The sequence below is a fragment of the Nannospalax galili genome, unplaced genomic scaffold (genome assembly GCF_000622305.1).
Source record: "Nannospalax galili isolate Female #2095 unplaced genomic scaffold, S.galili_v1.0 scaffold517, whole genome shotgun sequence".
Taxonomy (NCBI): Eukaryota; Metazoa; Chordata; class Mammalia; order Rodentia; family Spalacidae; genus Nannospalax; species Nannospalax galili.
Window position 1 is genome coordinate 1,887,049 of NW_008340098.1, and position 11,362 is coordinate 1,898,410.

General features: G+C 42.5%; 1 protein-coding gene across 1 annotated transcript in view; it reads left to right on the forward strand.

Annotated features, from left to right (window-relative positions):
- The window catches only part of Gckr (glucokinase regulator), a 20,420-nt gene that overhangs the window by 7,296 nt on the left and 1,762 nt on the right, over window positions 1-11,362 (forward strand). Inside the window, 9 exon segments of the mRNA XM_029564491.1 lie at window positions 644-748; window positions 2,071-2,190; window positions 3,045-3,143; window positions 3,322-3,347; window positions 3,350-3,418; window positions 3,751-3,791; window positions 4,071-4,194; window positions 4,391-4,488; window positions 4,581-4,664. Coding sequence (XP_029420351.1) covers window positions 644-748; window positions 2,071-2,190; window positions 3,045-3,143; window positions 3,322-3,347; window positions 3,350-3,418; window positions 3,751-3,791; window positions 4,071-4,194; window positions 4,391-4,488; window positions 4,581-4,664 — 766 coding nt within the window.

Sequence of the window (11,362 nt, forward strand, 5' to 3'; positions counted from 1 at the left end):
AAAGGATGGAACTTTGGAATGGTAATTGGTAGTTAGGGATGTCCTGTGCAAGGGTCACCCTTTGAGGTCCTGCCACACTGAATGATTCACAAATTATTCCCTAATTCAGAAGATCTTTATTCTTTGAGATTCAATCATTTATACCTTAGCGGAAAAGCCTGTAGCTAGCTTTCTTGTCTCTTTAATGCATTGCTTTGTTTCTGATTAATTTGTTTGAGGATTATTCACCAACATTAGGTGCAATACTTAATAGTATTAAGTTTATACCTTGCAATTTGGTCCCCTCACTAGGGACTGTCATTCGTCCTCAGAGTGTAAGGGTTCTCTCCTTGGAAGGATTTTCAGATCCTTCCAAGAATGAGAAGGGTTTTTTAAGGAGCCTAAGATGGAAAATAAGGTGCTAATTTTGACATTTGGTCTCTGGCTAGAACTTTAAACTTGAGTGTTGGCTTTGCTGCGGGCTTACTTTGCTGAATGTATTATTAACCCCATCCTTGGGGTTCAGGGACAAACCACCCCATGTGCTACAAAGCATAGCTCTCTCTATGAAGTTGACTGATCCCACTCTCTCATTGATCCTAACTACAGACTTGGGCCTTTCCTTTAGATTTTCACAAGCAATCCTCTACTTCTGTGTCCTCAGAAATGACCCCATTGAAGACTGGAGATCAACATTCCGGCAAGTAGCAGAGCAGATGCAGAAACTGCAAGAGAAACAGAAAGGTTTCCTGCTCAATCCTGCTGTTGGGGTAGGGCCTGTCTCTCCTTTTTCTAGACTCTCCTTCAAGCATCTGGGAATTGCTTGGTAATGCTGAGGGTCTTTGATCTTAAGGTCCGCTCGTCTTGCTTACATTCCCAAAGTATTACGTATCGACCCACATGCTCTAAATAAAATTCTATTTTCTCCTTTACTTTTTCACTTCAAAGTGTTTTCTTTTTAAATCTTTATTCCAATTCTTTTAGATCAGTAACCATTAAGCACTTTTGTGATCTGGGGCAGTCTTTGTTTAAAGGAGCTCTTTTTTTACTTATGCATATAGACAGCCTTGACTAACTGTTGTTAGGTCTCATTCAGTCTCTTTTGCAGCTGTAAGTGTCAAATATGGGCTTAAAACATGGAATGCTGTTTCTTTCTTTTGCCTTCCTATCTTCTTCCCACAATGCTGTGGGTCTTCTTAGCCTTAGAGTTCCTGCTGTCTTCTTCATCTCACTAGTACCATCCATCCTTACTTTACCTTTAACTACAACTCTGCCCCCTCTCTCCCTTCTGGTGGTAGGTGTGCCGACATCCTCACCTTCCTTGTCCTCATTCTCGTCTTCCTCCTCCTCCTCATCTTTAGACAGAGTCTCACTATGTAGCCCCAGCTGGCCTGGAACTTGCTATGTAAACCAGACTGATCTTGAACTCACACAGCTCCATCTGGCTCTGCCTTCCAAGTGCTGGGATTAACAGGGTGTACCACAGTGCCTGGCTGCTCCATGACCATCTTCTTGTGAGACAGGAAGGGGAAACTCCATTTCTACATAGCCTTCCTTAGCCCATGTTTCTTTCTTCCTTGCTCTAGTGGCTGACATTTTTTCATTCTCTTTGCTGCAAGCTTTGTTTGGTGTGTTGTGTTGTAAATCTGTATCATTGAGTGTCTGCTTCATGGGTCTGTTCAAAGCATGCGAAACATGGTATTTGGGATGACAGACTATGGTAAAGCATGGTGGAAAGAGGTGGGAGAAAGTTCTCAGAAAGAAAAGTATACTCTCAAAACCCTTGATCCACTGACAAGAATCACTGTAATTTCCTCCAGAATCCTGACTGCACCGTAGAGATGGCTAGAGGTGGTCCTTTCCTTCTCTCTTCTCTCAGTTAAGCACATTCCAGCACTCCCCCTTATAACATACTTGGGGCTGTAAGTAAAACACATGCCAGGGATCACTAACCAGACATGTTCAAGGACCACCACCCACATTCCATGCCCAGGGGTTACCACCTAATAATGCTTTATGCTCAGGGATTATGAGCTGGTAGACTCCTGGATTGCTCTCTCTCTCCCAATTTCTGTTGTTATTACCTCCTTAACCTGAGGGGCTCAGTGGCTCTTCCTGGATGAAAGGTGGAAGTGCCACCAAGATTCTGCTGGAAACCCTGTTACTAGTAGCCCTTAAGAGTATGGACCCAGGCATTGCAGCCTCTCAAAGGTAGGAAGGATATGGACAAAAGGGGGTTCAGAGCCATTCAAGCATGGCATGGAGTGGGAGATGGCAGGTCCAGATCCTGAGGCTAGCTTTCAAGACTTGAAAAGATGGCCCAAGTCATGAGGGTCACCCTGCTGTGATTTTTCTCTTACCAGAGTCTCTCTCCCAGCTCCCACAACGTTCAATTCCCTCTTTATCCATGTTCAGGCCCACCCTCCTCTTGGCTCCTTTTTTGTTAAATAATTAACTAATTTTTATTTTATGTGTATGAGTGTTTCACTTGCATGTATCTAAGTGTCCCACTTGTGTGCAATGTCTACAGAGACCAGAGAGGGCATTGAATCCCTTGGAACTAGAGTTATGAACAGTTGTTGGCTCCATTGTGGGTGCTGGGAACTGAACCTGGGTCCTCTGCAAGAGCAGCCACTGCTCTTTTTTTTTCTTTTTGAGACAGAGTCTCCCTGTAGCAGCAGATGGTCTGGAACTTGCTGTGTAGACCAGGCTGGCCTCAATCTCACAGAGACCCACCTGCCTCTGCCTCCCCAGTGCTGGGACTAAATGGGTGCACCACCATTTAACTGTGAGCCATCTCTTCAGCACCTGAACTTTTTTGATGCCCTTATTTCTTTCTGTTCTTTAGATTTTTGCCCGCTGAAGCCCTTTCTGCCCCTGTTAAAGGCAGTCTGGTTCATTCTCCCTCCTTCCCTCCTTTCTTTTCCCCCTCTCTTCTCCGTACCAGGGACCAGCAGAATTTTTAAAAAAATAGGGCTTGTGTTTTCCCTAGGTGGGAACAGTGTTACTTAGGCCTTTTGAGGAGGCACCAGGTCCTCCCTGGAAGCTAGTGACTTTTCTTTCATGTGTCTTCTGGAAATCCTGGGGATTTTTGAGCGGGCTCATCAGGTGACCTACAGTCAAAGTTCCAATATTGCCAGGCTGATGAAGCAGGTCAGCACCAGGTATATGGCTATGTGTTTGTAGGGGACATCCTGAGAGTAGAGAAGACTATGAGCTGTGTTACCATGGCAAGGAAAATAGGTCCACATGCTAAAGGGTCTCACTTGTTTGTTTATACCTGTTTTTCCATGGCCTCTTTTATGTTGATCACTCATGTCCTGGTCTCTGATTCATTCTTAGCCTGGGGAGGAAAGGCCGAGTACACCTGGTGGATGGCAGACCCTTGGCATCATTGCCATCATGGATGGAGTAGAGTGCATCCACACCTTTGGCGCTGGTGGGACCCTAGTCCAGATGTTTTTCCTGATTCCAACTGACCCCAGTCAGTTGGTCCACTATCCAAACACTGTCCTGCAAACCCATGAGGTTCCTCAGTGTCCATGCTGTCCAGACTTAATAGGCATTCAGTCAAGTGCTTCTTCCATTTGAAGCACTGAATTCCAACTCAGTCTTTTCTCTAATCCCACCCCTGTGCTTAGCTACAGCCTCCCACATAGATTATCCTCACCCCACAGCCTCTTTCTTAATACCACTATAGTCCCTGAAGCCTAGAACCTTCCTTTTCTGTAAAGCCCATCATTCTTTTCTCTTCAATCTTAAATTTCCCAGATTTCCGAGACATCCGTGGTTTTCTCTTTGGAGAAGGAAGAGTAGGACCTGGAGGATGGGTGGGGGATATGAGGGGATAAATCATTCTGACAAGGGAATATGGTTAGAGATCATGAAACTTTGAGGCAATGGAGTATAGAAGGCTCTGGATTTACCCTCCAAAACTTGGTTTTAGTCCATTGACTTGCTATATCATCTTGGGCAAGATGTTATAATATGAACCCTGATTTTTTTCAATTGTAGTCAAAGAGCTGTACATTAGATGTCCCATAAGGTCCCTTTAGTCTTCAAGCCTGTGTTCTAGAGTGCCCTGTTGGGAGGGACTCTCCCATCTTTTTTTGTCCCAGGGTCCCCAGTTCTCCTTCTCCGAGGAGGACTTCCTGACTTCCATCCTGCCCTCCCTCATGGAAATTGACACTGTGGTCTTCATTTTCACCCTGGATGGTGAGAGGGAAGATTGGAATGGTGGGATAGGGACTTGGAAGCTGCAGAGTAGCTCAGAGGCGCTGTCATTTTCCTGGGTCTCAGGGCACCTTGTCAGAGGGAGGGATGGAGTGAGTGTCCTAGCTGGACCCTAGGATGGCAGAAAGAACAGCTTCATAGCCTACCTTTCAAATTTGATGTTCCCCACCCCATCCAGACAACCTCACAGAGGTACAGACACTGGCAGAGAAGGTGAAAGAGAAGACCACTAACATCCAGGCCCTAGTGCACAGAACTGTGGGGCAGTCGCCGCCGGTGAGGGTCCAGCCTTGAGGAAGAGATGCTGGTGGCAAGGTACGGGCAGACCTTCCAAGACATGCCATACCTACACATTTCTTTGTTTGCAGGCTCCTCTCAAGAAGCTCTTTCCCTTCATCATCAGCATCATGTGGCCCCTGCTTTTCTTTGAATATGAAGGGAACTACATCCAGGTAGGGAGAGGTGGAAGGTCGTATCTGCAGTGGAAGAATTCCAGAAACTAGAAAACCCAAGTGTGGATGGGGGAAAAAGCTTGAATATTTGTCTTCTCCCCTTCCCAAACTGAGCAGCTTCTTATCAGGTCTCTAGACAGAGTTGCCAAGGAAACAGGTGGTCTTTCAGCCATTATTCAAACTACCACCTTGCCTTCAGGAAGCTTCCTTACTTGACCAACATAGCTGGTCACTGAACCCACAACTCATGGAAATCCTGCCCCCCGGTGGGAAAGCCACTCTTCATCTTTGTCTTTTGTTCTGCGTGGTGCTTGTGTACTTTATCCCTACTTCTTGGCATGCTTCCCATCCGTAGTCTCCTTTGCTATCTCCTTCATTTGAAGACGTCTTCTCTGACTAACTTCCCATTGTCTTGGTCCTCCATGATATCTACTTCTCCACACTCACAGGCTCCCTTATACCATTTATACCTAGTACAAGTACAACCCTTTACTCCTTATAAAATACTCCTCTATATTCTCTCAGCTCTCATAACAGCCTCCTAAGGAATGTGTGCTCAATGTCACCATTTTACAGTTGGAACCAAGAGATTAGGGAGTGAAGTTTGGTGTGGTGTTATCTGACTGTAATCCCACTGTTCTGGAGGCAGAGGGGGAGGATCACCATAGATTTGAGGTCTAGTCTTGTGAGTTCTAGGCCAGCCAGGGCTAGGTAGCAAGACTCTGTCTTTAAAAAAAAGGGGGGGGGAGTGTGATGATGACCATATAACTAAAACATGAGTCAGGACTTGAATGTAGGTCTTGTGACTCTAAGTACATGATTTATTTTGTCATACAAAACAAATTTCAACCATATGTAAGAGTTAAGTCAGATTCTTTTGTTCATTTATTCACTCAAAAATATGTTTTGAGAGCCGGGCGTGGAGGCAGAGGCAGGTGGATCTCTGTGAGTTCAAGGCCAGCCTGGTCTACATAGTGAGTTCCAGGACAGCTGGGGCTACAGGGAGACCCTGTCTCAAAAAGATAAAAAAAAATCTGTTTTGAGCACTCATCACATGCCTGGTACTCTTTGGGGAATAGGGAATATAGTAGAGAATGGTGATCTGTGATCTTTGAATCCTCTTTCAGAGAAAAAAGTACTGTATAGTAATATCTTTTTATTGTGAAAATCTTACAAAAAATAAGACCAACTTGGTATACTGTCTTTACATTGCTTTTCTTCACTTAAAATTCTGAATGCCTCTCAGTACCAAACACCTGTGCCATGATTTTTAATGTCAACATAATATTCTACAGCATGAATGTATGTACCATAATATGCTTACTCTAACCAGTTGGTCAGATAGGGTCAGATGGAGTCGATTCAATACTATGATTTTTATCAGAATGCTTTGCTGAGTATCTATATGTAGTTCAAATATTTTATTAGGATAAATAATCAAAGCTAGAAGAGAATGTAAGTTTATAAAGATTTTTGATATAAGGTCAACTTGACCTTCAAAGAGTTATAAATGTGGGATTTCTTGTTTTCTCACACCCTCCTAAAAACCCAGCAGCATCTTTCTTTACAGTCTTTGCAAATTAGCAAAGCCACAAGTTAAAATAAAAACATTTCTGTGATATTTTAATTACTATGTCAGTGTACTACCTACGGTACATATCAGTTATTTAATTTTTTTCTTTAATGTATCACTTCATTATGTCTTTTTGTTATGTTCACCCACTCTCTTGGGGAGTAGTTACTTATCTTCTTTCTGACTTGTAAGAGATATGTAGAGCAAAGTAATCCTCTTTTCCTCTTTTATGCTTTCCCCAGTTTATTTTTATTTCTGTGTTTCTGATGCAGTGATGTTTTATTTAAAAAATTTTTAAAGACTAATACAGTCTTTTCCTTTTTTTTTTTTTTTTAATCTAACCCCTTTCCAATTAGCAAGCTTAGTGCTGTAGCTCCAGCTATCCTGGAACTCACTATGTAGACCAGGCTGGCCTTGAACTCACACAGATCTGCCTGCCTCTGCCTCCCAAGTGCTGGGACTAAAGGTGTGCGCTACCACGCCCGGCTTCCTCGGTCATTTTTATCTTTCACTTGCTGCTGGTTTTAGCTTTCAAAATGGTATTGTTTGAAAGAAGAAGGCTTTCATTAGGACTTCTAAGTCTTTAGAAAATTTTTTTCAAAATAATTTATTTCTTTTTAATTTTATGTGTATGAGTGTACTGCCTGCATGTGTGTAAGTGCACCTGTGTCATACAATGCTTGCAGAAGTCAGAAGAGGGCGTTAGATCCCCTTGGAACTGGAGTTACCGATGGTTGTCAGCCACCATGTGGGTGCTGGGAATTGAAACTGGGTCCTCTGTAAGAGCGGCTAATGCTGTTGATTGCTTAGCCATCTCTCCAGCCCCTGAAAAAATATTTTTGATACTGTAAATTTCTACACTTATAATTTGAAACATTTTCAAAAGAAAAGTTATAATAGCAATACAAAGAAGACCCATATGGTTAATCCTGTTCACCAATTCCCTTTGTTTGTTTGTTTGTTCATTTGTTTTTGTTTTGAGACAAGGTGTCCCTGTAGCTCTAGCTGACCTGGAACTCCACTGTGGAGATCAGGCTGGTCTTGATCTCATAGAGCTCCATCTGCCTCTGCCTCCTGAGTGCTGGAACTAAAGGCATGTGCCACCACACCTGGCTGTCATCAATTCTTTTTGCCATATTTTCATTTTCTCTTTCTTATCCCTGGATCATTTAATAGATAACTGAAGCTGTCATAATTCTTCACACCATGCCTCCAGTGGTGGCCTCTGTCTGTAATTCCAGCCCTTGGGGGTGGGGGCAAGAGAATCAAGAGTTTAATGCCATCTCCAGCTATGTAAGAAGTTCAAAGCCACCTTGGGCTACAGGAGACCCTGCTCAAAAAGCAAAGCAAAACAAAACAAGAATAAAAACTTTATACCAGTTGCTTTAGAATATGTCCCCTAAGGATAAAAGCATTTGCCTATGTAAGTATAATATAATTATCCACTCAGGAAAATGGCAGTTAATCCAAAACTATTATCTAATAGTCGTACCATATTAAAATGTCTCCAGTTATCCCTGGGGAAATTGTTTTTATTCTCCCGATCTAGAATCCAATAAAACATTATGTATCACATTTAGCTGCTAGGTCTCTCTAGTTTCCTTTAACATTCCTCAGTCTTTTTTTTACTTCTTTCTCATAACATTGCTATTTTTAGAAGTCTAGGCAGATTGTTTTCCAGGCTGTACCTCACTTTGAATTTGCCCTATTGTTTCTTCATTATATTCAGGTTAAATTTTTTTTCTTTTGTGACAAGTGTTATATAAGGATGTGACCAGCATGTCACACCAGGAAGCACCTGATAGCTATTTGTCTCTTTTTTGGCAAGTCCAAGTTTGATTATTTGGTATTGGTGACTACTGCCTTGTTTCTTTGCCTTATTGCCAGCTTTGCCTGGCTTTAGCATCTGCTGATGATTCTTGCCTGAATCAGTTACTCCTTTGGTGACTTGAAGCTGGTGGTTTTCTATTTCTAGCTATCTTCCTCTTATCTATATTCACTAATTGGCACTCTTCTGTAAAGAGCTTCCTCTTCACTTTCTACTCCATCTGTCTTTGTTTAATGTCATTATGGACTCAAGATTTTTTATTGCTATTAAATGTTTAGGTTTTTTTTTTTTTTTTTTTTGAGACAGGATCTCTGTGTAACCAAAGCTGGACCAGAACCAGGCTGGCCTTGAACTCATGACCCTTCCACCTCAGCTTCATGAGTGCTGCAATTACAGGCATCCACCAGCATGCCTGACTTAGATGTGTTATCTATTTATTTAAAGAGTCATTAATTTTTATTTCACGTGGATGAGTGCTTTCTGCGTGTATGTATGTGCATGCCTGGTGCTGTGGAGGCCAGAAGAGGGTGTTAGATCTCTTGCAACTGGAGTTATGGATGGTTGTGAGCTGCCACGTGGGTGCTGGGAATGGAACCTAGTCCTCTGCAAGAACAGCAGTTGCTCTTAACCACTGAGCCATTTCTCCTGCCCTTTTAATATATCCATGTTAATACTTCTATTCATTTTAATCCTGAAAGTGAGAACTTGTTCAAGTGGCTTCCTCTGACCTATTCACATCCACATTTGAACATACTTTACTGTGTTTCTCTTTGTAAAACAGAACAAAGAAAGAAAAAGATAAAACCTCAAACCTTTCTTGGGCAAAGGATAGCATACCTTTTACATCTCATGTGTTTTGCCTCACATTTTCTGAAAATTATTCCACTGCAGAGTACAAACCTCTTCCTCCTTGTGATTGGCAGTTGTGTGTATAAACGGACAACAGTTTCACAGCTGATCACCTATGCAGGACATTCAGGTGGTTTCCAGTGCCAATAATGATGTAATGAATGTGCATATATTTTTGCAATGTTAGAAGTGTTTCTTCGAAATAAATTCCTAGAAGCCTTAGAATTGGGTCAGAGGTCACATACAAATGTGATTTTGTTAGCTGTAGTAAGAATTCCCTCCATAGGCTCTGTACCATCCTGCTTCTCACACCAGCAGAATGGGATAACTGTGCCTCCATACAGCCTTTCAGAGAGTATTATCTAGCTGCTGGTTTTGTCTCCTTGATCAGTGAGAAATTATCTTTCTGTGTAATTTTTCATTTATTTTATTTATTTATCACAAAGGGTTTTTTTTGGTCTGTAACCCCAGCTGTCTTGGAACTCACTATGTAGACCAGGCTGGCCTTGAACTCACAGAGATTCACCTGCCTCTGCCTGCCAAGTGCTGGGATTAAAGGCATGTGCCACCACGCCCGGCTCTTATCACTAAAGTTTTTTGAAGCAGTAGGATAGAACCCAGGGCCTCACACAATGCTAAGAAATGCTCTACAACCAAGCCATATCCCCAGCCTGTATGTCTTTTATTATGTATGAAATTGAGTGTTTCCCCTTCCCTTCCCGTCCCTTCCCTCCCCTTCTCTCCCCTCCCCTTCTCTCCTCTCCTATCTCCTTCCTTTAGCTGTCTTGAACTCCCAGTGTGGACCTAGCTTGTCTCAAACTTGTAGTCATCCTCTTCCCTCTGCCTCCTAAATTCTGGGATTACAGATAGACACCACCGTGCCTGGCTTTTCCTCCTTTTTCTAACAGGCCTTTTGATCCCTTGACCTTGAGTTATTTTTTTAAATTTTATTTATTATTTTTATTTTTATGTGTATTAGTGTATTGCCTGCATGTGTGTAAGTGCGCCTGTGTCATGCAAAGCCCTCGGAGGTCAAAAGAGGGCGTCAGATCCCCTGGAACTGGAGTTAGGACTGTTGTTAGTCACCATGTGGGTGCTGGGAATTGAACCCAGGTCCTCTGCAACAGCAGTGAGTGCTCTTAACTGCTGAGTCAATTCTTTAGCCCAACCTTGAGTTCTTTATAAAGTTCTATTTCTGATAAATGCTGTAGATGTTTTCTCTTGGTTTTAATATGCAAAAGTTTGTCTTAATTTTTCTGAGTTGAATTCATCACTCTATTACTGGGTTTGGGTTTTGAGGCACAGAAAGCCTTCCCCATACCCGGGGTTGTTCTGGAATACCACCCATGTGTTTTTTTTTTTTAGGAATTCATTAGGGGTTTATTCTTGTGTATGGGATAAGCCGTTTTATATTTTTCCAAAAAAATTTCCAATTATCTTCATTTAATATTTTTTTGAGACAGGGAGGGTCTTTTCTGTAGCCCCAGGGGACCTGGAACTCACTATGTAGACCAGGTTGGCCTTGACCTCACAAAGATCCACCTGCCTCTGCCTCCCAAGTGCTGGGAATAAAGGCATGTGCCACTGCATACAGCTTAATTTTTTTTTATTAGCTTTTTGAGACAGGGTCTCCCTGTTGCCCCAGCTGTTGTAGAACTGGCTATGTAGACCAGCCTTGCCTTGATCTCACAGAGCTCTACCTGCCTCTGCCTCCCAAGTGCTGCTATTAAAGTTATGTGCCACCATGCTTGGTTTTCAATTTAATTTTTTTTTTTTTTGTTTGTCTTTTTGAGACAGGGTCTCCCTGTAGCCCCAGCTGTCCTGGAACTCACTATGTAAACCAGGCTGGCTTTGAACTCACAGAGATCCACCTGTCTCTGCCTCCCAAGTGCTGGGATTAAAGGCGTGGGCCACCATGACCGGCCCTCAATTTAATTTCTTAAAAAATATTTTATTTATTATTTTATGTGTATGCATGTATTGCCTGCATATATCTGAGTTGTACCTGTGTAGTCCAATGCCATGGAGGTTAGAAAAGGGAACTGGATTCCCCTGGAACTGGAGCTATGGACAGTTAGTAGTCACCATGTGGGTGCTGGGAATCAAACCTGGGTCTTCTGCAAGAGCAGTCAGTGCGCTTAACCACTGAGCAACCTCTCCAGCCCCCTGCTAAAGGAGGGAAAGCTCAGGCTCAGAGAGGGTAAGGATCTTCCCCAAAGCTTGGGTAGGCTGAAAATGCCTTTCTACCTGTACCAAAGGTATCTTTATATAATCCTTGGAACCCACAAACTTTCCATATTTTTAACTTCTTTCAAATGTGCTCATCTTCCCTTTTATTAAAGTTGGTGCAGACCCTATGCTGGAAGCTTTTAACAGGTAATAATGCTTATCCAAATTTAATGTAATTGTTTTTATGTCATAATTTTAATCAACAGTTACCTTGTACTT